This window comes from Sminthopsis crassicaudata, chromosome 2 (assembly GCF_048593235.1).
Source record: "Sminthopsis crassicaudata isolate SCR6 chromosome 2, ASM4859323v1, whole genome shotgun sequence".
Taxonomy (NCBI): Eukaryota; Metazoa; Chordata; class Mammalia; order Dasyuromorphia; family Dasyuridae; genus Sminthopsis; species Sminthopsis crassicaudata.
Genome location: NC_133618.1, coordinates 134,191,816 through 134,214,799, shown reverse-complemented (window position 1 = coordinate 134,214,799; position 22,984 = coordinate 134,191,816). Strand labels below are relative to the sequence as shown.

The 22,984-nt window shown below is 33.6% G+C and overlaps 1 protein-coding gene and 1 pseudogene across 1 annotated transcript in view; one reads left to right on the top strand and one right to left on the bottom strand.

Moving 5' to 3' along the window:
* Positions 1-209: 209 nt before the first annotated feature.
* Positions 210-1,588, top strand: LOC141552681 (SKA complex subunit 1 pseudogene; annotated as a pseudogene).
* A 3,753-nt stretch (positions 1,589-5,341) lies between these two features.
* Positions 5,342-22,984, bottom strand: part of ADAM2 (ADAM metallopeptidase domain 2) — a 98,534-nt gene continuing 80,891 nt past the window's right edge. The window contains exons 16-21 of the mRNA XM_074287313.1: positions 17,213-17,396; positions 14,475-14,552; positions 14,149-14,263; positions 10,054-10,213; positions 9,325-9,387; positions 5,342-5,509 (exon numbers count right to left, since the gene is read on the bottom strand). Coding sequence (XP_074143414.1) covers positions 9,327-9,387; positions 10,054-10,213; positions 14,149-14,263; positions 14,475-14,552; positions 17,213-17,396 — 598 coding nt within the window. The 3' untranslated portion in view covers positions 5,342-5,509; positions 9,325-9,326. The remainder of the gene's footprint in view (positions 5,510-9,324; positions 9,388-10,053; positions 10,214-14,148; positions 14,264-14,474; positions 14,553-17,212; positions 17,397-22,984) is intronic.

Genomic DNA, 22,984 nt, shown 5'->3' with positions numbered 1-22,984 from the left:
TGAACTCTTCCATGACTTTTTTTCTGAACTTGATACTTCCCATTTTTCTTTGGGGTTTTACCTACAGGCATTTTGACACCATTGCCCTCTTCTGAGTTTATGTCTTGGTTTTCTCTATAACCATAATAACTTCTGATGGTCAGATTATTTTTGTTGTTTACTCATCCCTTTTTTGGCCTTTTCTTTTAAATTTGAACTCTGCTCCCAGAATGAAAGGAATGCTGTTTCAGGCTAGTAGTTGTGCTAGTAATTGCAGACTCTGGGTGTTTACCTGCTGCTATGCTGATGGTACCAAGACACAAAGTACCAAGACCTTATGTCTAAAGAATGTGAAGAATCCTAGTGTTGGCCTTTGCCAGCTCCATCCACACTGGCCCTCAGGATTTCCTGATTGTTTGCTGAGGTGGTGATGAATGCCAGCTCACTGGGAAACTGAAATACCACCACCTCCTTTAACTGAGATGAGCTCCTGCTGCTGATCTTCCAAATTTTCTGGGCTAAAAGATTGTTTCACCCCCTTCTCCTTGCTGGTTCTTCCATTCCAGCATCTGTCCTGAGGCATTATTTTATGGCTACTTAAAGGAGAGCATAAGAGAATTACAGTGATTTACTTCTTACTCTACTATCTTGGCTGCTGGAAGTAACTCCTTGTTTGATTGATTGATATCTCATAGAGTCCTTATCTTCCATTTGCCTAATTCTAATTTTTAAGGAATTATTTTCTTTAGTTAGCTCTTCTGTATCTTTTTTCCCATTTGGTCATCTGTTTTAAGGAGGCTTTTTTTTTTCCTTCAGTAAATTTTTTCGCATTTGGCCAATTCTATTTTTTTAATATATTTTAATAGATTTTATTTACCAGATATATGCATGGGCAATTTTACAACATTGACAATTACCAAACCCTTTGTTCCAATTTTTCCCCTCCTTTTCTCCTGGCCAATTCTATTTTTAAGGAATTGTTTTCTTCAAGCATAAAGCCTGACTGGTGTAGAGCTGGAAGACTTGTACTCTCATATCAATGAAAAAATTTCCTATGTTAAAATTTTGCATTAAAAACATAGGTTACGGTCTAGCCTTAAAGACTGTATTTTAGAAAATTAGACAAGAAATGACTCTTCTAAATGACCTTTTAAACAAGTTGGGGTTGGAAGGTCAATATCAAGAACATATCACAGATTCATTTAGGGAGTTACAAGAATCCCTTGATAGAAATTACAAAGAAATACATAACTTTAAGGAAAATATTCCTCTCCATTTGCCCAAAGTAGTCCAGAGGTATGTGGTGAAATCAAATGTTAATCCTGAAAATCAAGTTAAAATTAAAATTACAACACCTGAATATTCAAAGAAACTCCCAAAAGAACCAATTAAAGAAAATTTACTAATAACTCCCAATGAATTCAACAATGTGCCTGTGTATAATGAAATCTCATTTGATATAATATCAGATTAATGATTGTTTTAAAGAAATCAACAAGGCAGTGGCTAGTAAATATAGAATTCTAAATATGTCCAAAAGTCCATGAATTCTATCAGCAATATGAATCACAGATTCATTGATGATGAAACCAAGGATGGTTTCGTATGATACTAAACATTTTAAAATACTGACAGTTCATAATCTGTGTTTTCATTAATTTCTTCAATTTGTTTTTCACTTAATAAAATTTGTTATGCGCTTAATGTGCTGATGGTCATAAGAGAGACTAGTCAACTATATATATATATATGTATATATATATACAATTGCCACTACCTAAAAAGTACCTTACATTAATTCACTCGATTCATTTGTTTAATGATGTTCTTTTCTTATGTAAGGATAGTTTATTATTAATCAATATGATACTTGATGTGACCCAAGTATGTCTTTTGTTTGGGTCTTGAATTGCTTTAAGGGTTTCAAGGATTTTAGCCATGGAATTAACTCTACAAAGATCTTTTTAAAGACAAAATTATGGGTTTTATGAGGGGGGAAAGGAATTTTCTTCAGTAGATTTTTGTTCCTTTTTCAAGCTATTCTCTCTTCCTTATTTCTCATTTCTTTTTCAAAATTTTCTTATTTTAAAATCCTTTTTGAGCTCTTCCAAGAATGCTTTTGGGTTTGGGAACCATTCATATTTTCCTATAAAGCTTCATATGTAGGCAGTCTGACACTGTTCTTTTCTGAGTTTGTGTTTTGAGCTTTTTTGTCACCATAGTATTTTTCTATGCTCAGGCCTCTTTCCTGGTTGTTTTTATATACATTTTTTAAATGAATTTCATATCTTTTAGAGTTGAGCTCTGTTCCTGGGACATAGGAAGTACTGGCCCAATTTTTTGTTTTGGGGACCAGCACAAGGTGGCTTTCTTCACTGGCTTCTCAGGTGTTGGTGCCTTATTCAATGAGCTGAAGTGGCTTGGTCTACTCATTCTGTTGTACAAGGGGTGAGGGATTTGCCAGGGCTGGCAATTTGCCATCTTGCTGGGGCTGGAAATTTCACAGTTGGCATGCTGTGACACTGGCCTACTAAGCCAAGATTAAGTGTTGTCATTTCCTGATCTGTACTTTAGTTAAGCGTCTCCAGATGGCTTGTCCAGACACTATCTGCACTGAACTATACTCCCATTTTACTCAAGTAAGAAATATTTTCCTGAACTCCTAAGCGATCTTTAGCTGGAATAGTTTCACTCCATCTTTTTATAGGTTCTGTCACTTCAGAATCCTTTCTTTAACATTGTTTCTGAGGCAAAATAAAAAAAAAAATACACTGAAGATAACTCCTTTAAAATTAAAATTGGCAACAGCAAGATTATACAATGATCAATTCTGATGGACATGTCTCTTTTCAACAGCAAGGTGATTCAGGCCAGTTCCAATAGTCTTGTGATAAAGAGAGTCATCTGCACCCATAGGGAGGACTGTGGGAGTTATGTGTGGATCGCAATATAGTGTTTTCACTTTTTTGTTGTTTGCATTTTCTTTTATTTTTTTCCTTTTGATCTGATTTTTCTTGTACAGCATGATAAATATGAAAATATGTTCAGAAGAATTGTACATATTTAACATATATTGGATTACCTGTCATCTATGGGAAGGGAGTGGGGGAAAGTGGGAAAATTTGGAACACAAGGTTTTGCAAGGGTGAAAATCCATCTAAGTATATGTTTTCAAAATAAAAAAGCTTTAATAAAAAAAGAAAAAAGTAAAATTGACCAAATGGAAAAGGAGATAAAAAAGCTAACTGAAGAAAATAATTCGTGGGAAAGAAAATGAAAACATTTATACTAGCTCTTATTGTGGTAGCAAAGAATTGGAAATTGAAGGAAATTCCCCATAAATTGGGGAATTTTGAATAAGTGGTGCTACTTATCATGTAATATATATTGTGCTATAAGGAATGATGTGCAAGTTCCTCTAAAAAAAGCTGGACTTACATGAATTGATACAAAGTGAAGTGAGCAGTACCAGGAAAACAAAACATTGTATATAGTAACCTCAATATAATACAATAATAAACTGTGAATTATTTAATTATTCTCAGCAATACAGTAATCCAAGACATTCTAAAAAACTTGTAAGAAAATGATATCTACCTCCAAAAAAAATTGATAAGAATCTGAATGAAGATTGAACCTTACTTTTTTAAACTTTATTTTTCTTATTGGTTTTGGTCTGTGTTTTCATTTACAACATGACAAATATGGAGATGTTTTGCATGACTGCACATATCTAACACATTAAATTGTTTGCCTCCTTGAGGAAGAGGGAGGGCAGAGAGAGAGAAAAAAAAATTTGGAACTCAAAAAAAAATATTTAAATGAATGTTTAAAATTCATTTTACATGAAATTGGGAAAATGTAAAAAAACAAAAAAACAAAACAAAAAAAACTAACATGATACTCAAACAAAACAAAGTCCCAGATTGATTATGTCCCAAATTTTTCTAGTTTTACCCAATCCAACATTTATTAGGAGGTAGCTTCATCATTGGACCCCTCAAATTGTGGTTAGTCACTGTGTCTATCAGAGTTAAATAGTTCAAAGTTGGCTGCCTTTATAATATTGTCATATTTTCTCCCAGTTCTACACTTCTACATCATTTCCCAGATTTCTCTAAAACTATCCTTAATTCCTGTAACAGATAGCATCCCATTGTATTCATATATATATATACACATATATACATACACACACATGTATATACATTTCATTTGTTCAGCCACTCCCTAATTGATAAGCATCCCCTTAATTTATAATTGTAGAATTGCCATTGTTTGTACACAGGAGTCCCATTTCCTCTTTTTTTGTTGCATTTCTGGATGAGAAGATAGTCTTCTGGATGTTTAGATTTATTCTACTTGGCCCTAGAAAGCAGAACTAGAGGCAATGGGTAAAAGCTATAAAGAAATATATTTTGGCCTACTTTTGTAAAACCCTAATAATTCAATCTATTGGGTAGTAAAGGTATTTAAGGGGAGGCAGGATGATTGAGACAGGATAGATAGATGGAATTCATGATGTGGATAATGGCTAATACCAGGTGATTTCTGAATTCCCTTCCAACTCAAATATTCTGTCATGATACAAGTGACTTCTTGGAACTAATGTACAGAAAAAATATGAGCATGTGTTCTCATATCAGTATGTTCAGCCATACCAGAATGAATAATTCAGGGGTTTATAAAATAATATATTTCCATATTACATATAGTGGATAAAGTATTGGATAAAGTCAAGAGCTTTGTTGTTCTTGTTCAGGTAGTTATTTCAATCATGTCCAACTCTTCATGATCTCATTTTGGGGTTTTCTTAGCAAAGATACTGGAAGGGTCTGCTATTTGCTTCTCCAGCTTATTTTACTGATGAGGAATTGAGGGTTAAGAGACTTTCTCAGGGTCACACAGCTAGTGAGTGTCTGAGGCCACATTTGAATTCATCAAACTGAGTCTTCATGATTCGAAGCCCAGTGCTCTATCCACTATGCCACCTAACTTCAAGAGACCTGAGTTCAAATCCTTCTGATTGTCCCCTCCTACCTACATGATCTTTAGCAAGATAATTCATTTGTAAACTGAAGAGGCTTTTATCTTATGATATTATAGAGATCTGAAAGGGACCTTAGGAGTTCTAAATTCAGACACAGAAATAAAGTGACTTGACCAAGGTCACGCAGGTCAAACATGTCAAAACTAGGTTCTGAATTCATGTCCTTTGAGTCTAAAACCAAGACTTATTTAAATAAAAGTCTTTATAAGAGCAGCAAGAACTGTAGGAGTCAAAAGGACACATTTTGTCCAACACAGAGCTTATCTTTCATAACATTCTTCCCCAACAAAATCCTCTCCAGTCCACCATAAGCACATAAAATTGTTTTCATACACACAGACACACATTTTATTTCACATAAACAAATAATTCTTGAGAGAATAAAAAAAATTGTATTAGCTAAGATAACTCAAATTCTTCCAAGCGGGTAAGCAGTCCAGTCCAGGTAGTCAGCTGTTCACATGTCTTCTGCTCTTAAACCTGTAGAAAAGGCACCAGGGAAATAAGAGTAACATTGAAATCATTGGAAAATAACTAACAGACATCAGAACCAAAAAAACCCTAAACTGGCATTTTTTAAACCAATCAAGGTCACACAAGTAAAAACAGCTGTAGCCAGAAATGCTGAGTTCTCTTGATAAAGGAAGTGATACAAGTTTATATCATTCCAAAATCTTTATCTACAAGAAATAAATCACAGTTATTAAAAAGTCACATTTATATACCTGTTATGATTTACCCAGCAATTTGCAACTCTATGAGGAAATGTAATTTCAGAACATTAGGTGATTTGTTAGGATCCACAAATTGTCAATGTAAAAAAAAAGAGCTGCAATTCTTACTCAGTTCTCTCTTAAACTTTATTTTCATAAAATTGTAATACTCTTTTTTACAGGTTCATCATTTCAGTACTTTAGTTTATGTTTATTCAAAAACTTTTCAAGTTGCTCCTATATAGGTATACTGCCATCAAAAATTAAATGTTATATTTCTATATTGAAATATCTAGTTAATGAGCTGGAATTGTCTTTTAGTTATGTTCACATAACAAGAGAAGAAGTTCAATATTCTAGCTTTATAATCTAGTATATAATTTTTAAGAATTTAGTAACATATCAAAATAATAGGACTTTTAAAAAAATGAATCTGGTTTATTTTAATAAACTATTGAACAAGAGACATTACTCACTTTCCAGGTGTATTTAAAACATTTTGATATCTTTTATTACTTTTGCTGCACCTATATTTTCCAATATATCCTTGTTCCCACCATTTCTACTTCCAGAGAACTATGCCTTATAACAAAGGAAATATAAGAGAAAAAGTTTGACAAAACTATATAGTGTTCTATAAACAGAACCCTCTTTTTCCCCTCTTCCCTTTTTATACCTCTCTCCACCTGTCTCACTCTCTTCTCTGTGTCTCTGTCCCTATATCTCTTTCTCTCTGTCTCTTTCTGCTTTCCTCTCTCCTATATTCCCTTCTTCCTTCTCTCTGTCTCTCTGTCTCTCTGTCTCTCTGTCTCTCTCTGTCTCTCTCTGTCTCTCTCTCTCTCTCTCTCTCTCTCTCTCTCTCTCTCTCTCTGTCTCTCTCTCTCTCTCTCTCTCTGTCTCTCTCTCTGTCTCTCTCTGTCTCTCTCTCTCTCCCTTCCCACCTTGTTCTATTTGCAAGTCTTACATCTTAAAACTGCATTAGAAAAGAATATTTTTTTTTAATTCAGGAGATCCCTATTCTATTAAAGTGACAGACATGATATTTACCTTTTCTCTTGATATCTTTGTTTTTTAACAATTTTTCTTTCATTTCCCCATTGTTTCCTCTCTAACATCTTCCCCTTTAATGGTAGATAGACCTTGAGGTTAGATTGTTGTAAGGAATTCTAGTGGGTAAGGAATCTTAAGTGACTAAGTCTCAGTCCTTTCTTTTATGTAACTTTTTTGCTGAGAACATCAGAACATGTTTGTAGTTATCTGCCAGAATTACAGGAAAGTACAAATAAGTTTAAAGGCCACTCTTCTGGTATATTAATTAATGAGTATCCTTTATTGCAGGCCTGTGTTTACCCTGGAAACCTGGCCAGTTTCTTGAGTAAACACAGTCCTCCTAAAGGAATGAACAAATATTCTATTTGGTGGGACTCTTATGATGGAGCATCCTGTACCTGGGAGGATGTTACATCTCAAGAATCATGTATCAAATGAGAATACATAGCTTAGTATTTTCTTTGTTCTCAGCCTACAAAAACCTGTTAGTGGAAAGGGAATTGGAGGATTTGGGCTAGGAAGTCTTGTGCAAACTTGTCTGGCAATGGTTCTCACTCCAGATTCTAAATAGCTGTGACTATGAGTCCTCCCAGCCAAGGAATTCAGATGTGTGTGTTTCCTTGGAGTGGCGATAATGTATGTTGTATGTTGTTTGTTACAATGGTTACTGTGTTTGTTAATCATGTATTACTTTTGTGCTATGAGTTTCCTCTTATGTTGTATTTAAATCAAGGTTCTAAGCAGTAATAAACTTGCACCCTCTCTCTTTAAAACTATGCCTGTTGAAATGTGAATTCTGAACCTAGATTAATCTTGCAACTGCAAGGCTGCCTCAGTACCCTTAGCTGTGGGGATATAAGTTTTATTTGCTCGGTTCACTGGCACAAATATCTTATAGGGGAACAGGATTAACCCTATTTGGTTTTTAGTCTCCTTTCCTTTAGAAAAGGAAGGGAATAAGCATAAAGTATAAAAAGGTATCAGGAATTATGCTAAGTTCTTGATATTTTATAAATAATAGCTATTTTTGATTCTCACAATAATGCTGGAAGGTAGTGCTATTGTTATTCTTATTTTACTGTTGAAGAAACTAAGGCTAATAGAGGTTAGGTGAGTTGTCCAAGGTCACACAGCTGGTAAACATATTAACTTGAATTTGAAGTGCGTCTTCCTGACTCCAGGCTCTGTTTATTTCAATATCAGCCACCATTAGCCCCATATCAGTGACTCATGCTGATACCTTAGTTGACACCTCTTTTCCCCTTGTGGCTTGGAAAAATCAGTACCTGACACTTTGGGTAATGTGAAGGAAGGCCAGAGGTGTTTGCATTAAATCACTCTTGTCCTGGAGATTCTCTGTTTCAGGATCAGTCCCTAGTCAGGAAGTATCATATTTTTAGTCCACTCAAAATCTCTTATATCTTTTTTTCTTGATTTGGCTGATCAATATTAACTTTTGCTTCTTGAAGAATAGAAGGGGCAGGGTTATTTATACAGAATATTTTAGGATGGGGCATCTCTATTCTAGTCAAGCATTATATGAACTTGTAAATTGGATTGTGTTATTATTGTGGATTATTGTTTATACTTTATTTTCAGAAGACCAATGACATCACAGGATGATGATCACTCCCTCACGAATTAAATTTAAGCAAGGCAGAATTGAAGAACGTTGCTAGCCTCACTCTCTCCTTTACAGTCATCAAAGTCCTGTGGCAAGAAAAAAGTCAAACTACCGATGTGGCCTTGGATGCAATGGATAACCCTGGTATTTTTGATGTCGACCAAGTATCAAGTACTTCACTTTGCCTCCTTCAGCTGCCTTCACGACCAAGAGGACAAATTATTCTCATCCACCTATTCAGTCAAGTGAATTCTTCACCTTCTTGAAATGGACACCTTCCTAATGTTTGAGGTCATTTACCCTCAATCTGGTTTAGCCTGTTTGCAAGCCACTACCAGGCTGTGGCTGCTGTACATGCTGCACCTTCTTGGAGATACAAGGCAGACACCAAATGTGGACAGGCTTAGAAAAGGGCTTAGAAAACCTCACACCAGAAGTGCTAATTCTGTCTGAACACCCATACATCCAACTATTGTGAAAAATATGTAAGTTGATAAGGGAGTAGAGCTGAGAGAGTACTCTAAGGATTAGCATTTTCCTAATTTATAAAGCATGATACTTTATAAAGAATGGGTTTTATTTTTTTTAATCAAGTCTGACATTTCATATTATGCTAATTTGGCTGTTATTACATCTGGCCCATAATTTTCTTTTGATAGAGGAAGAGAAAGAGAGGGAATCAAATAGCTGGAGTGGTTTGAAGGAACTGATTTACCACCTTGTTCATCATATGAACTAGAAGTCTCTTGAATAGACTTTTAATGTTTTACTTCTTAATATAAGCAATAATTAAGTTGCACCTGAGAGTAGCGAAAGAATTGGCTTGCAGAGGTAAATGCATTTTAAATAGAGAACTCATAAGTCTTCTAATGTGTTTTTTGTTTGGGTACAAACTACCCAAAACTCACCTTCAAGTCTTTAATTTTGGATTGTTCTTAGCTTCTTTTGAATGACTGTTGTCCACAAATGTTCTTCATATATAAAAGAAAATTTTAATAATATTAAAAATGGAGGGAAAGAATAGAAAGTACTTCTCTACCTATTAATATCTTACTGAAGAAAGTTATCCCTGACTTCCTGAGAATAATGGGATGCCTCTGGATACCTCTAGGCTTTTTTTGTTTCTTAGATATATTCAGCTAATTGGGTTTCTCTATATTCATCCATGAAATATAGTTCACTTCAAAGTTCCTTTACAAGATGAGAACAGATGCTATTACTTAAAATTATATTTATTATATCCATCTCTAATAATAGATCTTAATTTGTGTCCAAAGTTATAATTTACACCTGAATCTTCCTACTGTCATCTCTTAATTCTGAGCATAAAAATTAATCCAGTTTACAACACACTTTTTAGTTAGATTTACTATTTTGTATTTTTTAATCTACCTTCTACATAGTTTAATTAGGGCTTAGATAGGAATCCAGATGGAAAATACTGAAATGTTTCCTAAATGTTTGTCAACTTATCCTTCACCCAAAATGAAAGAAACCAATCTCAGCTGAGATGTTACCAAAAAATTGTTAAACAAACGCAAAGTTTAGTTTTCTATTAGAATGACTAGTACAAGGAATTTATAAATTACATATGCTAGTAGTATTTAATACATTTGTAATTAAAAAAGTAAAGTTACTCATCACTTGGTGTGTCCTGAAGTATACATCTACATTTTAATCCATGGCGAAAATATATCATCACAAAAATTATCACTATTGTGAAAATAACTGCTATGGGGAAACCAATTGCGATGCCCAAGTTATTAGATCTGTGACCTGAAGACATTGCAAGTAAATCTAGGGAAAAAATAAAAAATAAAAGCTTATATCAATCATAACAAAAAGTATCTGCCTATGAAATTGGCAAGTTTTAAACTATATTGTGATTAACTTGATGTATCATTAATTTATTTGCATGCCTAAATTGAATGTAAATACTGCTATATATTTTATATACAATATACACATATATATTAATCTCCTCTAAAGTTCTACGCTGATCCATCATTATGGAGTGAAAATAACTTGTATTCTTGACAGCTATGGCAAGAGAGTATTAGTAAGCTGGGGAATCTGCCTATATGGATAAGGAGAAGGATGTCAGATATATAACCAGCTTTATTTTCTGCTACAAATCCATTTGGCATGCAACTAAAACAAGTTAGAAAAAAGAACAAATTAAAAATTATCATTTATGAATCAAATTTGAATTTAAAAAACTAAAGGAGAAATGAATAAAACTTCATAATAAAGTCATTGAGACATTAAATAGTGGTAGGAGCTGGTTTTAGAAATAATAATAATAAAAGAGATCATTGGTTAATTTGACTTTTATAAAGAAAGAAGAAAATCAGATTTTCAGTATCAAAAATGAAAAAGGTAAATTCATCATTAATGAATAAGAAATTAAAACAATAGGATCTATTTTGACCAATTGTATGCCAAAAAAGCTGACAATCCAAATGAAATGGATGAATATTTATAAAAATATAAACTGCCATATTAACAAAAAATGAAATAGAATATTTAAATAGACCTATTTAGAAAAAACTGAGCAAGATATCAATGAACTCCCAAAGAAAAAATATTCCCAGAACCACATAGATTCACAAGTTAATTTTACCAAACATTTACAAAACAATTTCAATACCATATAAACTTTTTGAAAAAATAAAATGAAGTCTTATCAGTTTTCTTTCCTGATACAAATATAGTGCTTATGCCTAAACCAGGAAAAAGTAAAGCAAAGGAAAAAAAAAAACTATAGACTAATTTCCCTAAAGAATATTTGTACAAAAAAATTAAATAAAATACCAGCAAGAAGATTACAGAAATATATCTCAAGGACCATACATTATGATCACATGGAATTTATAGAAGGAACAGAGAGCAGGCTTAATATTAGAAAAACTATCAGCACAATTGACAGTATGAATAACAAAACCAACAGAAAACATATTATCTCAAAAGACTCTTCAAAAGCTTTTGACAAAATGTAACATTTATTCCTATTAAAAATATCAAAAGCCATAGCAATAAATGGAGTTTTTCTTAAAAGATAAATAGTATCTATCTAAAAAACCAAACCCTCAATAAGTACTATCTATAATGAGGATAAGCTAGAAGTTTTCTCAGTGATATCAATGATGAAGCAAACACCCATTATCATTACTTTGTGTCACCAGTATTATTTAATATTGTCTATTACAATAAGAAAAGAAAAAGAACCTTAAGGAATTAGACTGGATGATAAGCAAACACAGTTGTCACCCTTGGCAAATTACATAATGGTATACTTAGATAACCTTAAAGAAACATTTTTTAAAACCTAACAAAAATAACTATGTCAGCAAAATTGCAGGATATAAATAAATTCACACAAATCATCAATATTTTTGCATACTAACAATAAAGGACAGCAGAAAAGAGATTTTAAAAAAAGAAATTCCATTTAAAATAAGTACAGACAATTTAAAATGCTTGGAAATCTATATGCAAAACAAACCCAGGAATCGTATGAATGCAATTACAAAGTACTTTTCATAAAGTCAGATGTAAATAATCGGAGAGATGTTAATTGTTCATAAGGATGTCAAGCCAATGTAATGAAAATGACAATTCTATCCAAATGAATTTTTTTACGTATTCCATATCAAACTACCAAAAGTCATTTTATACAACTTGAAAAAATTACTAACTAAACTCATCTGGAAGAACAAAATGTCAAGAATATTAAATGTCAATGAAAAAAAAAAACAAAGATTAGTCTAGCAGTACTTGATTTCAAACTATATTATAAAGTGGTAATGCTCAAATGAAACTGGTACTGGTTAAGAAATTGATATATCAATGAATAGATTAGGTACACAATACACATTAGTAAATGACCATAATCTAATATTTGACAAATCCAGAGATCCAAAAAACTTTGGGGAAAATAACTCACTATTTGACAAAAATTGCTGGGAAAACTGGAAAGCTGGAAAGAAACTAGATATAGATCAACATTTCACACCATATGTGAAGACAAAATCAAAATGTGTACATGATTTAAATATACAGGGTAATATCATAAGCAAATTAGAAGAGCATGGAATATTAACTGCCAGACCTATGAAGAATAATTGGATTTATGACAAACAAGAGATAGAAAGCATTACAAGATATAAAATGAATATTTTGATTATTCATGAATATAATTGATGAATATAATTGATTATTTAAATTTAAAAGGTTTTCACATAAATGCTGCCAAGATTAGAAGGAAAGCTGGGGAGGGGAAATTAATTAGAACTCCGTAATCATATGAAAAAATTCTCTATATAACTATTGATTAGAGAAATGCAAATTAAAACAACTATGTATTACTACCTCAAGCCTATCAAATTGACTGATATGGCAGAAAAAGTCATGAAAAAATTTAGTAAGGATGCGGGAAAATTGGGATATCCATGTTTGGTGGTATTGTGAGCTGATTTGGAACTATGCCTAAAGAACTATAAAAGTATGTATCCCCTTTGCCCCAGAAATATCACTATAGGTCTGAATCCCAAAGATATCAAAGAAAAAAGAAAGGGATCTATATGTACAAAAATATAGCAATTCTAGGTGGGGCAGCAAAGCAATGGAAATTGAGGAGATGCCCATCAATTGCAGAGTAGTCAAACAAGTTGTGGTACATGATTCTGATGGAATATTATTTTACTATAAAAATGACAAAGTCAAATGCATTGAGAAAAAATTTGGGAAGACATATGCAGTGATGAAAAATGAAATAAACAATACTAGAAGAACACAGTATACAGTAACAGCAATATTGTATAATGGTTAACTCTGAATGAATAAATTATTCTCAGCAATACATTGATCCATGACAAGTATCAAAGGACGTATGAGGAAAAATGCTATTCATATCCAGAGAAAGAACTGATGGAACCTAAATGCAGATCAAAGGATACTTTTTTTTCCTTTTAGGCCTGCATTTTCTTTTGCAACATGTCTAATATAGAAATATGTTTTGCAAGACTGCACATGTATAATCTATATCAAATTGCTTGCCTTCTCAAGGAGAGAAAGAGGGATTGAAATTGGAAGTCAAAACTTTTTAAAAGAAATAGTAAAAGCATTTTTACAAATAATTGAGAAAAATAATGAAATAGAGAGAGAGAGAGAGAGAGAGAGAGAGAAAGAGAAAGAGAGAGAGAGAGAGAGAGAGAGCAGCAAATAGTATACACACAAAAAAAAAATCTCTTAAAGCTTGAATCAAGGTCAAGACCAGGTTATAATATAACAACAAACATGCCTGCATACTTAGTCTCCTTTATTTACTAGATCATTTTTTAAATATTATCAATAAATGCCAAATGTAGATCAAATAAGTGGGATACTTCTTCTACTTCTATATCTTAAAACCCCAGAGCAGAATGGATTGCCAATTAGATAATCTTCAAGGGAAAAAAACACATAATATTTTTAAAACATATAGATTTTTAAAAATACAAATTAGAGTAATTCTTAAATTCAACTTTATGCCCATTAAATTGGTAATAGCAAAAATCATTACTAGGATGCCTTTGATTTAAAAACAATACAGATGTACTATCATAGAGTTATAAATGAGTCCAAACTTTATGGAAAGGATATTATATAATAAGTATTACTGGCCAATAAGTATTTTTAAGAGTCTCATTTGGTAGCAAAGAAATTGAATTTTTACTTTCTATAAAACTCACCAGATTTTGAATGGATTCCACTGTCAATACTTCCTCCTAGTCCAGTGGTTGGAATGGTGCAGTTCGGAGGGAGCCACCCATCTTCACAGTGACAGTGTTTTAGATTATTGCAAACCTGAAACCAAGTGGAAATGTGATGGTGATGATGGAATTTTCAGGAAAAGTATGCAATCTATTATCTATATTTTTAAAAGAGAATTTTATATGAGAAACATTTAGAAACATGAAATATCCTCATTAATAATACTATTATAATAATAGGAAGGCTAAATACAATTCTCATGCATGCATAATTTACAAAACACCTCCAAGCCACTTCCACTTACCCCATGGCCCATGCATTTTCTAAGATGACAATCAAATCCCAGGTCAATAAGGTCTACACATTGCCGGTTCAAACAAACCTAAAAATTAAGTTAAATGAGAGATAAATTCGAAGTAATTCTCTGAAAGAAGATTTTACAATTAAAAGGTTGTTTGGATATTTAAATGCTTATGTGATTGAAAAAACAGTAAAGGGCATAAAAGTAGCATAAGATCTTCAAAATAAGCCAGAGGAGAAGGTACTGTTATTGTGGGTAAAAAGGGTTAGTCTCTTGTGAGGCTGAGACTTGTGGTTGATAATTATTGTAAAGTAAAATGATGATAATAATAATTATTATTTTTCTATCATTTTATGATTTTCAAAGTATTTTACAGATATGAGTGTTGATGTCAAATATGGTTGATCCTCTTAACAACTTTTGGAGATATGTGCTATCATTATGGTCCTCATTTTATAGATGAAGAAGTTGAGTGAAGGAAACAATGCAGAGAGACCAGTAAAAGGCTAATTCAATAGTCAAGGTAAAAGGTGATGAAAGGAGGTGACTTTTGAATGGCGAGAAGGAAATATATGAGAGATATTATAAAGGTAGTAAGGATAATATCTGGCAACAAATTGGATATATTGAACAAACAGAAAGTGAGGAGTTGAAGATAATAAGGAAAAGCTTAATGAAGAATATGATCCTTTGCCTACATCTTAAAGGAAAAGTAGAATTCTGAGAACAGAAGCAAGGAGAAAATGCATTTCAGGCATGGAAGAATAGTCAGTGCAAAGGCATAGAAAGGGAAGATGGAGTGACATGCGTGAAGAACAGAAAGAAGGCCAATTTGGCTCCACAATGAGAAAGGAGAAGTAATGTCCAGTGAGCCCATAAAGATGGGTTAAGGCCAGTTCTTTTTTAAAAATAAAAAGAGTTTATATTTTATTCAAGAGGCAACAAAAAGCCACTGGAGTTGAATGAGTATGAGAATTACATGGTCAATCTATGTTTAAGGGAAATTATTCTAGCAGCAGTGTATAAGATAGATTGGAGTTGAGACATCTATTTTAACTATATAGTTGGGAAAATGATTTAAATCTATTAAAACTATTTAAACTCTATTTTAACTCATTAAAAAGAGCAAGACAATGAAATCTAGACTACATGCCATGCATCCTGATTTATGTTGAAAAAATTGTAAAACATATTATTAAAGAGATGGTTAATGATAACCTAGCAAATGTATAGACAGTAAAAATCCAGGTAAAATATTTAGTGTATTATGAAACAGAGTCAAGAACCAAAGAAATCTAGACAGTTAAATTTGATCTTGGACACAGTATCCTGAATAAATGGCTTTCTATATTCTGTTCTCATGAGATGATATCTGGGATGCAACACACTAAGGACAAGTCATTGATAAATAGAAGAGAGTAACCAGAATGATCAAGGGCTTCAAAAAGATGTCACATAGAGTTTGTAAAAGAATTGGGGGTGTTTAAGCTATAAGAATGAAGACTTATGAAGACATCACAAAATCAAAGAATCCCACAGCTGAAAATGTCTAAGAGCCAATGATGAAGGAAAAAGGAATAACAAAATTTTCTTAAAGATCCTTTCATAGATGAAGGTTGTTCAAAGAAAAATACAAAGTAAAATGAAGAAACTATATCCTTAAGGATACACAGAAAGACAAGGCAATTCCCATTTAGAATTCTCAACTTTCCTATGACTTCATTAAGAAAACAAAGAGAAAGTATATAAGTGAAAAGTCCATTTTGAGGACAGAGAGGAGGCTATTAAAGAAATAATATTTATATGCAAAACTTATGGAGAGAAATTATATCTTAGAAGATCCAAGTAAGAAAAAAATCTATTAGTTCCTTTTATTCTGACTTCAAACTTATCCACTTCTATTCTTTAAAAAAAAAAAAAAAACTTCATTAGACCTTATCAGATCTTGAAGTTAGCATTCCATATCTCCCTTTTTTTTTTTTCTCAAACTACTGGAAAGAAGGGATCATCCTCCCTATTTCTACTTTACAATTTGAGTTCCAATCTCATCATCCAATTGAAACTTTTCTTCCAGGGTATCAATGATTTCTTAATTACAGGATAGCAATAGTTTCTTAATCATTAATTCTTGTGGTCTTTTCTCAGTCCTTATCTTTATTGCCTCCACAACATTTGACACTGTGGACTGCCATCTCCTTCTACATATTTTTTTTTCTGGATTTTTGTATCACAAATTTTGTCTCAGACTCTTTGTACAATTACTACATAGAATCCTTTGCTGGACCATCATTCATATCACATTACCTATCTGTAGGTGTCTCACAAGTATCTATCCTATTCTATACTGTCTTACTTTGTGAATGCTTCATATCAGTTTAATTATCCTTTCCATGAAGATGACTCTGATATCTAAAAGTTCAGTCAGTTTTTCTCCTGAGTTCTAGTCCCAAATCCCCAAATATCAGACATTTCACACTGGTGTCTGAAAGAAATCTCAAAGTCAGCTTCTGTTGCTTTGTATGTAAGTAAGTACTTGATGAACGATTTTTTTCATTCATTCATATATTTACTTATACCCAGGGCAGAATTAGTTTTCTGCTATCTACGTACATCAGTAGACCTTACATTATTTTTTATGGATCTGATGACGCTTAACAAAGTTTAGAATAGCAGAAAAAGAAATTCAAATTGTCTTGAAAGTCAAACTCACTTTTTAAGATATAAAAATAAATTGTTGTTACCTTTTTATAACCACAAACGATTCCATTGCGTACCCACATGGGGTCCTTAGTATCATCATCTGTTGGGAAGTCTAAGGTGATGCACAGATGATCATCTGCATTAACATAAATAACAGTTGCTTGTGTATTAAAAAATGGTCTTGGATTTGTATATTCACACATTACTTTTGCACAGAGGAGGTTCCTGTAAATGTATCAAGAGAAGAAAGTTGTTATTATCCATTTAGCACTTGACAATATTTTAGCTTTGTGAGAACTAAAATACTCTTTAAAGTTCTGTACTAAAAGATTAATTCTTTAAAAAGGATTAATCAAAATGGAAGAGCACTCCAAAGAAAAAGCATAAATCATATAACTAAAAATGAAGAGAAATTTACTGAACTAAAAAAAATCATGAACATTTCTGTTAGGTTTCCCCTAACTCTTTTATGGGAAAACCAGCTGATATAGAGCATGAAGTGTTGGTCTTGGAGTAAGGAAGACCTAAATTCAAAGTCAGCTTCAGAAACCTCTTATCTATGTGGCCATGGGCAAGCCACTTAACCTCTGTCTGCCATTGGAGAAGGAAATGGCAAACCATTCCAGTATCTTTACCAAGAAAATCGCATGGATAATATGTGATCCCTTTGGGGCCATTTATACTATCATGAGTTTCCTTTTATCTTTAACCACAACCATTGTTTCAAAAGTTTTATTCTCTCCTCCATATTCCAACCTCATAATATCCATGCTCACGGTACACACACACACACACACACACAATAGTTATGGCAAAGACTGGACTATTAAGAAAGAATATTTGAATCCTCACTTCCTTTCAGAATTTCTACCAGTGTACATTTTTATCTTCTGTTTCCTTATATTCACAAAGGAAAAAGGTAATATTTAGTTCTCTTGGTGTCTTTTCGCTTTATTTTCATCTATCTCCTTTGTCTAGTAATCATTTCTCCTCTATCAAACATCTTCATAGATTCATATATTTCAAGAGTTGAAGGGATATTAATGTCCATCTAACCTAAACAATACCTGAAAAACTATTCCCTCTGTAACAGCTCTAACAAATAGTTATTCATTATTTATTTGGGATATCAAATGAAATGTATCCACCATTTCTTCTCAATCCATCCCTTTCTAGTGACTTCCTCTTGACCATAAACATGTTCCAATTTCTCTAATCCAAGAAAGAAATTATACTAACACTTCTACCCTACCTAAATATTATCACATCTCCTTCTTCCCTTCATAGCCAAACTCTTAAATAAGCTATCCCCATCCAATGGACCTAGTCTTTCTTCAACCCTTTGGTGACCCTTTAATTAGTAAATAAAATAATTTCTTTGTCTTCAATCTTCTTGACCTCTCTTCAACATATAACTTTTCTCTCTTTTTCCTTCTGGATACCTTTCCTCCCTTGTCTTTAGAGATACTACTCTTCCCTCCTTCCTTTTTAAGCACTCCTACATCTATTTTAAAGACTCCCCTTTCTCCCATCCTCTTTGAACCCGATTAAGGTAAGTGTTCACAAAGAATATGTCCTTAATGTTTTTCTCCTATTTTTCCCCCATTAAATTGTGAGTTCCTTGAGATCAAGGACTGCTTTTTGTATACACATACATGCAAAAATGATGTGTGTATTACATACACACATTAATAGAGAAGATAAGAAAAATATATACACACAAGCTATATAGAGGATAAACAGGAAATAATTAACAGGGGGAAGGCGCTATAATTAAGAATTGGTAAAGGCTTCCTATAAAAGAAGGGATTTTAATTGGGACTTAAAAAGCCAAAGAATCCAAAAGGCAGAGCTTAAGAGATAAAACATTATAGGAATGTGGAACAGCCAGAGAAAATGATGGAAATTGAGAGTGTCTTCATGGAAAAACAAAACAAAACAAAACAAAACAAAACAAAACAGGAGATCAGCATCACTGAATAGAAGACTATATGGCAAGGAATAAGGTATAAGAAGACTGGAAAAAGTAGGAAGAATTCAGTGGATGCAAATTTTTCCATGGTTCTTTGTTTTCACGCTATTCTGTCTTACAGTGTGGTGATAATTTATTTAGCCATTCATTCAGCAGTCAGTGAATACATACCTTGTTTCCAATTCACTGACATGATTAAAAAGAATAGATGTAAATAATTGGGTATATTTGTGGTCCTTTTCTTTTCTACTAACTTCCTTGGAGAATATGCATAGCAGTCCAATTGAAGCAGGTTGTGGTCCCTTTAAGAAACTGTATTTCCTATTGATTTGTGATTCCTTTCAGATTACTCCCAGCCCCTTCTGGCTGATGCATTATCAGTCCAGGAAGCTAGGACCTTTGATTCACAAATCCTGGTCAAAAACATCCCTTTGAATTCCAATAGGAGTTCCAGGCTTGTCCCAGCTCTCACTGTATCCAAGCTAACTTGGGACTTCACCCAAGGGCCCCCTTTAGCTTAATCTCTCATTATAAAAAGAGTCAAACTAAAATCCTCTCTTTGCAGAGGTTCCAAACATGCCAGCCCTATGCTTGGCACACACCACTGGAATACTGTTTCCAGTGCTATCTTCTCTTTACTCTCATCAATTTCCCTAATTAGACTTTAACCTTACTTCCAATCCCCATAATAAACCTCTTTTATCCATCTAGGTTTTCGGGTCTGTAAATTCCTTTACAGAGGATCTCTGTGTTGCCAGAAGGAAGTTCCCCAAAACTCCCTACCCTTGTGCTAAAACCTACCCTGAACCCCAAACCTGCTACTAGACCTCATTTAACTCCCTGACCACCAGAAACCCTAATTTCATTTGGGTACCCCAAATCAAAACCTCATTACAATTGTTGAGTAAAAGAGGATGATATCATTGCCACTTCCATTGTACAATTTCAAATTACTTTCCTGAAGTCATAGCTCCATAAGCAATATGTTACTTACTTTCCCACAATCCTTCCAACATTGAATAATACCATTTTGGGTCATCCTTGAGAATTTCCTAAGGGTAGGGTAAAACCTTGGATGTGTTGATGTCCATTTCTCTGATTGTTAATGATTTGGAGAATTTTTTCATATACTTTACATTAGTTTATAATTTTTCTGAAAAGCCTTTGTTGATGATATATTTTAATGACCTATTTATTAGGTAATGGCTTTTAGTCACAACTATTTGTTAGCTTTCTTATATATCCTTAACATCAAATCCTTACCAAAGACAGTAGATAAAACTTATTTTCCTAGCCAACAATTTCCCTTTTTCTAGTTGTTAATTTTGTTAATGCAAAAGTGTTTCATTTTCCTGTAATTAAAAATGTCTTTTATTCATTAAAATAATAAAACAAAATAAATAAATAAATAAATGTTCTTTTATATAAAAATAATTTCTTGTTTGGCTAAGTATTTATCCCATATTTATAACTGTGAAAGTATGTTTCTCTTCAGATTTTTAAATGATATGATCTTTAACATTCAGGTCATATGGGGATTATAAATTTATTGTGGAAAATGGCATAAAATGTGGGTATAAATAGCAATTCTTGTAAAACAGGTTGATTTGTGTTACTAATTTTATCAATTTTTTGAGTTAACTTATTACTGCTTTTTTCTTATTTAGTCTGTTTTAATCTAATAAGATTTCTGTTTTTAACTAATACCAAGTTGTTTTAATGATTGATACTTTACAACATAAAGTAAGGCCTGGAAGTATTATTTGTCCTTGCTTCTAACGTTTTATTGTTGTTTCCTTTGTTATTCAAGATATTTTGTTTCCTCAGATGCATTTTTGTCATTATTTGGTCTACTTGTTGACAAGCGCTCCCCTCTCCCACCAAAGCTACTATTTTCTTTTCTTATTATCAAGAGATACTTTGTTTCCCAGTGTTAAAGACAAACATGCAAGCTGTGTCCTGAGCTTGGAATAACAACGGTCCTTTGCCCTGACCTCCTGGAGGGATTTTGCTACAGAAGTGGCTCAAATCATCCCTAGGTTTTCCTGAGTTGGGCCAGCCCGTGAAGGAGCCACATTCCAGTAATGAAACGCTGTGATGAATAGACTTCCTGCCACTAGACAAACTCGCCGTGGGCCTGTCATTACCTCACTGCTAGATACTTTCCCTTGCCACCTCTATGTGTATTAAGATTTAGCCTCACTGCCATAAGTCTCCTTGGGCCTAGACCAGATGCCACACACATATTTAGCTTTCCCTCCTCCAACAGAATAAAGAAAACATTTTGCCACAACCTCTTTGAGCGCTTTGGCATTTTTTTCAGAGTTAATATTCAAAATATCCTTTCAACAAGGATAGAAGCAAGATGGTGGAGTGAAAGCTCTACCAACCAAACTCTTAAAACAACTTTTTTTTTTTTTTTTTTGTATTCATTTTTCCAAATTACCCCCCCTCCCTCTATTCCCTCCCCCCGATGACAGGCAATCCCATACATTTTACATGTGTTACAATATAGTCTAGGTACAATACATGTGTGTGAATATCATTTTCTTCTTGCACATTAAGTATTAGCTTACGAAGGCATAAGTAACCTGGGTAGATAGACAGCAGTGCTAACAATTTACATTCACTTCCCAGTGTTTCTTCTCTGGATGTAGCTACCTCTGTCCATCATTGATCAACTGGAAGTGAGTTGGATCTTCTTTATGTTGAATTAAAACAACTTTTAAAAATAAAATCCCAAGTGGGAATAACCAGAAAAAGGTGCAGTCACTTCTCTTTCCAGGACAGCTTGGGACCAGAAAGACAGATCTGCTGACCCTGGGGCTGGGCCTGACGAGGAGAGCACTGGGCAGAAGCTGCACCAGCTACAAGGCCTGGAAGGGGTGCCCCAGTTGCCTCAGCAGTAGCAGGAGCCTTCAGTGTCAGGAAGGCAAAGGGGACTAAGCACCTGGTGAGAAAGATAAAACAGGAGATTCTTAGGCTAGCAGTAGCAGGAAGGTGCCATTGGACTGTTCTTGCATCCAGTGCCCAAGTTTGGGCTGCAATTCCAGGGCAGAGAAAAGTATTTACAATTTGTGTTAGAAAGAGAACAAAAACCCTCCCTGGGAAAGGATGGGAGCACAGATCAGGAGGCTGGTGAACAAAACTCTCCATGGATCATACTACCTTGGAAGCACTGAAAATATACAGGCTCCCAGGGCTTTCTTAAGTTTCGACAAAACTTACATACTTTTATGTAATGTTCTGTCATCTCTCAATTATAATCCTTCTCTGGGAGGAGATCTCTTTTCTGTATAATCTTTTCCTCTGTGAGCAGGTTTTTTGGGAGGCTTCTGGAGTCTCCAGTCAGAGTGAAGGTAGAATCTCAAATCCTCTTCTTCCTAAATCCTGGCTCTGAATCTCCTCGAGCTTCCCTGAAGTTCTCCCGGGAAGTCTTGTTCTTCTCCCAATCTAGACTGTTGTTCAGACTCAATGTTGTCTCTTTTTATCCTCTCAGAGAATGGGCTTGTGGGTACTGCAGGGGCTTGTGGGAACTCCTTAAAACCAATGAATTTGCTTGTTTGAACTAAAGGTGTGAACTCTGAGCTAGAGAATTGTTAAGTACCAATTTAGCACTTAGTAAGAACCTAACACTTGTAAGTTTAATCTATATATTTAACATTTTGTCCATAGCCTTCTTAAGTTTGGGCAAATAATAAAATAATAAATAAAGTTCCAATTCATTTGGATTTGTACTGATTTCCTATTTCTCTTCCTTCCTTCCTCTTTCCCTCCCATCCCTTCCTCCCCCCCCCCTCTCTCTCTCTCTCTCTCTCTCTCTCTCTCTCTCTCTCTCTCC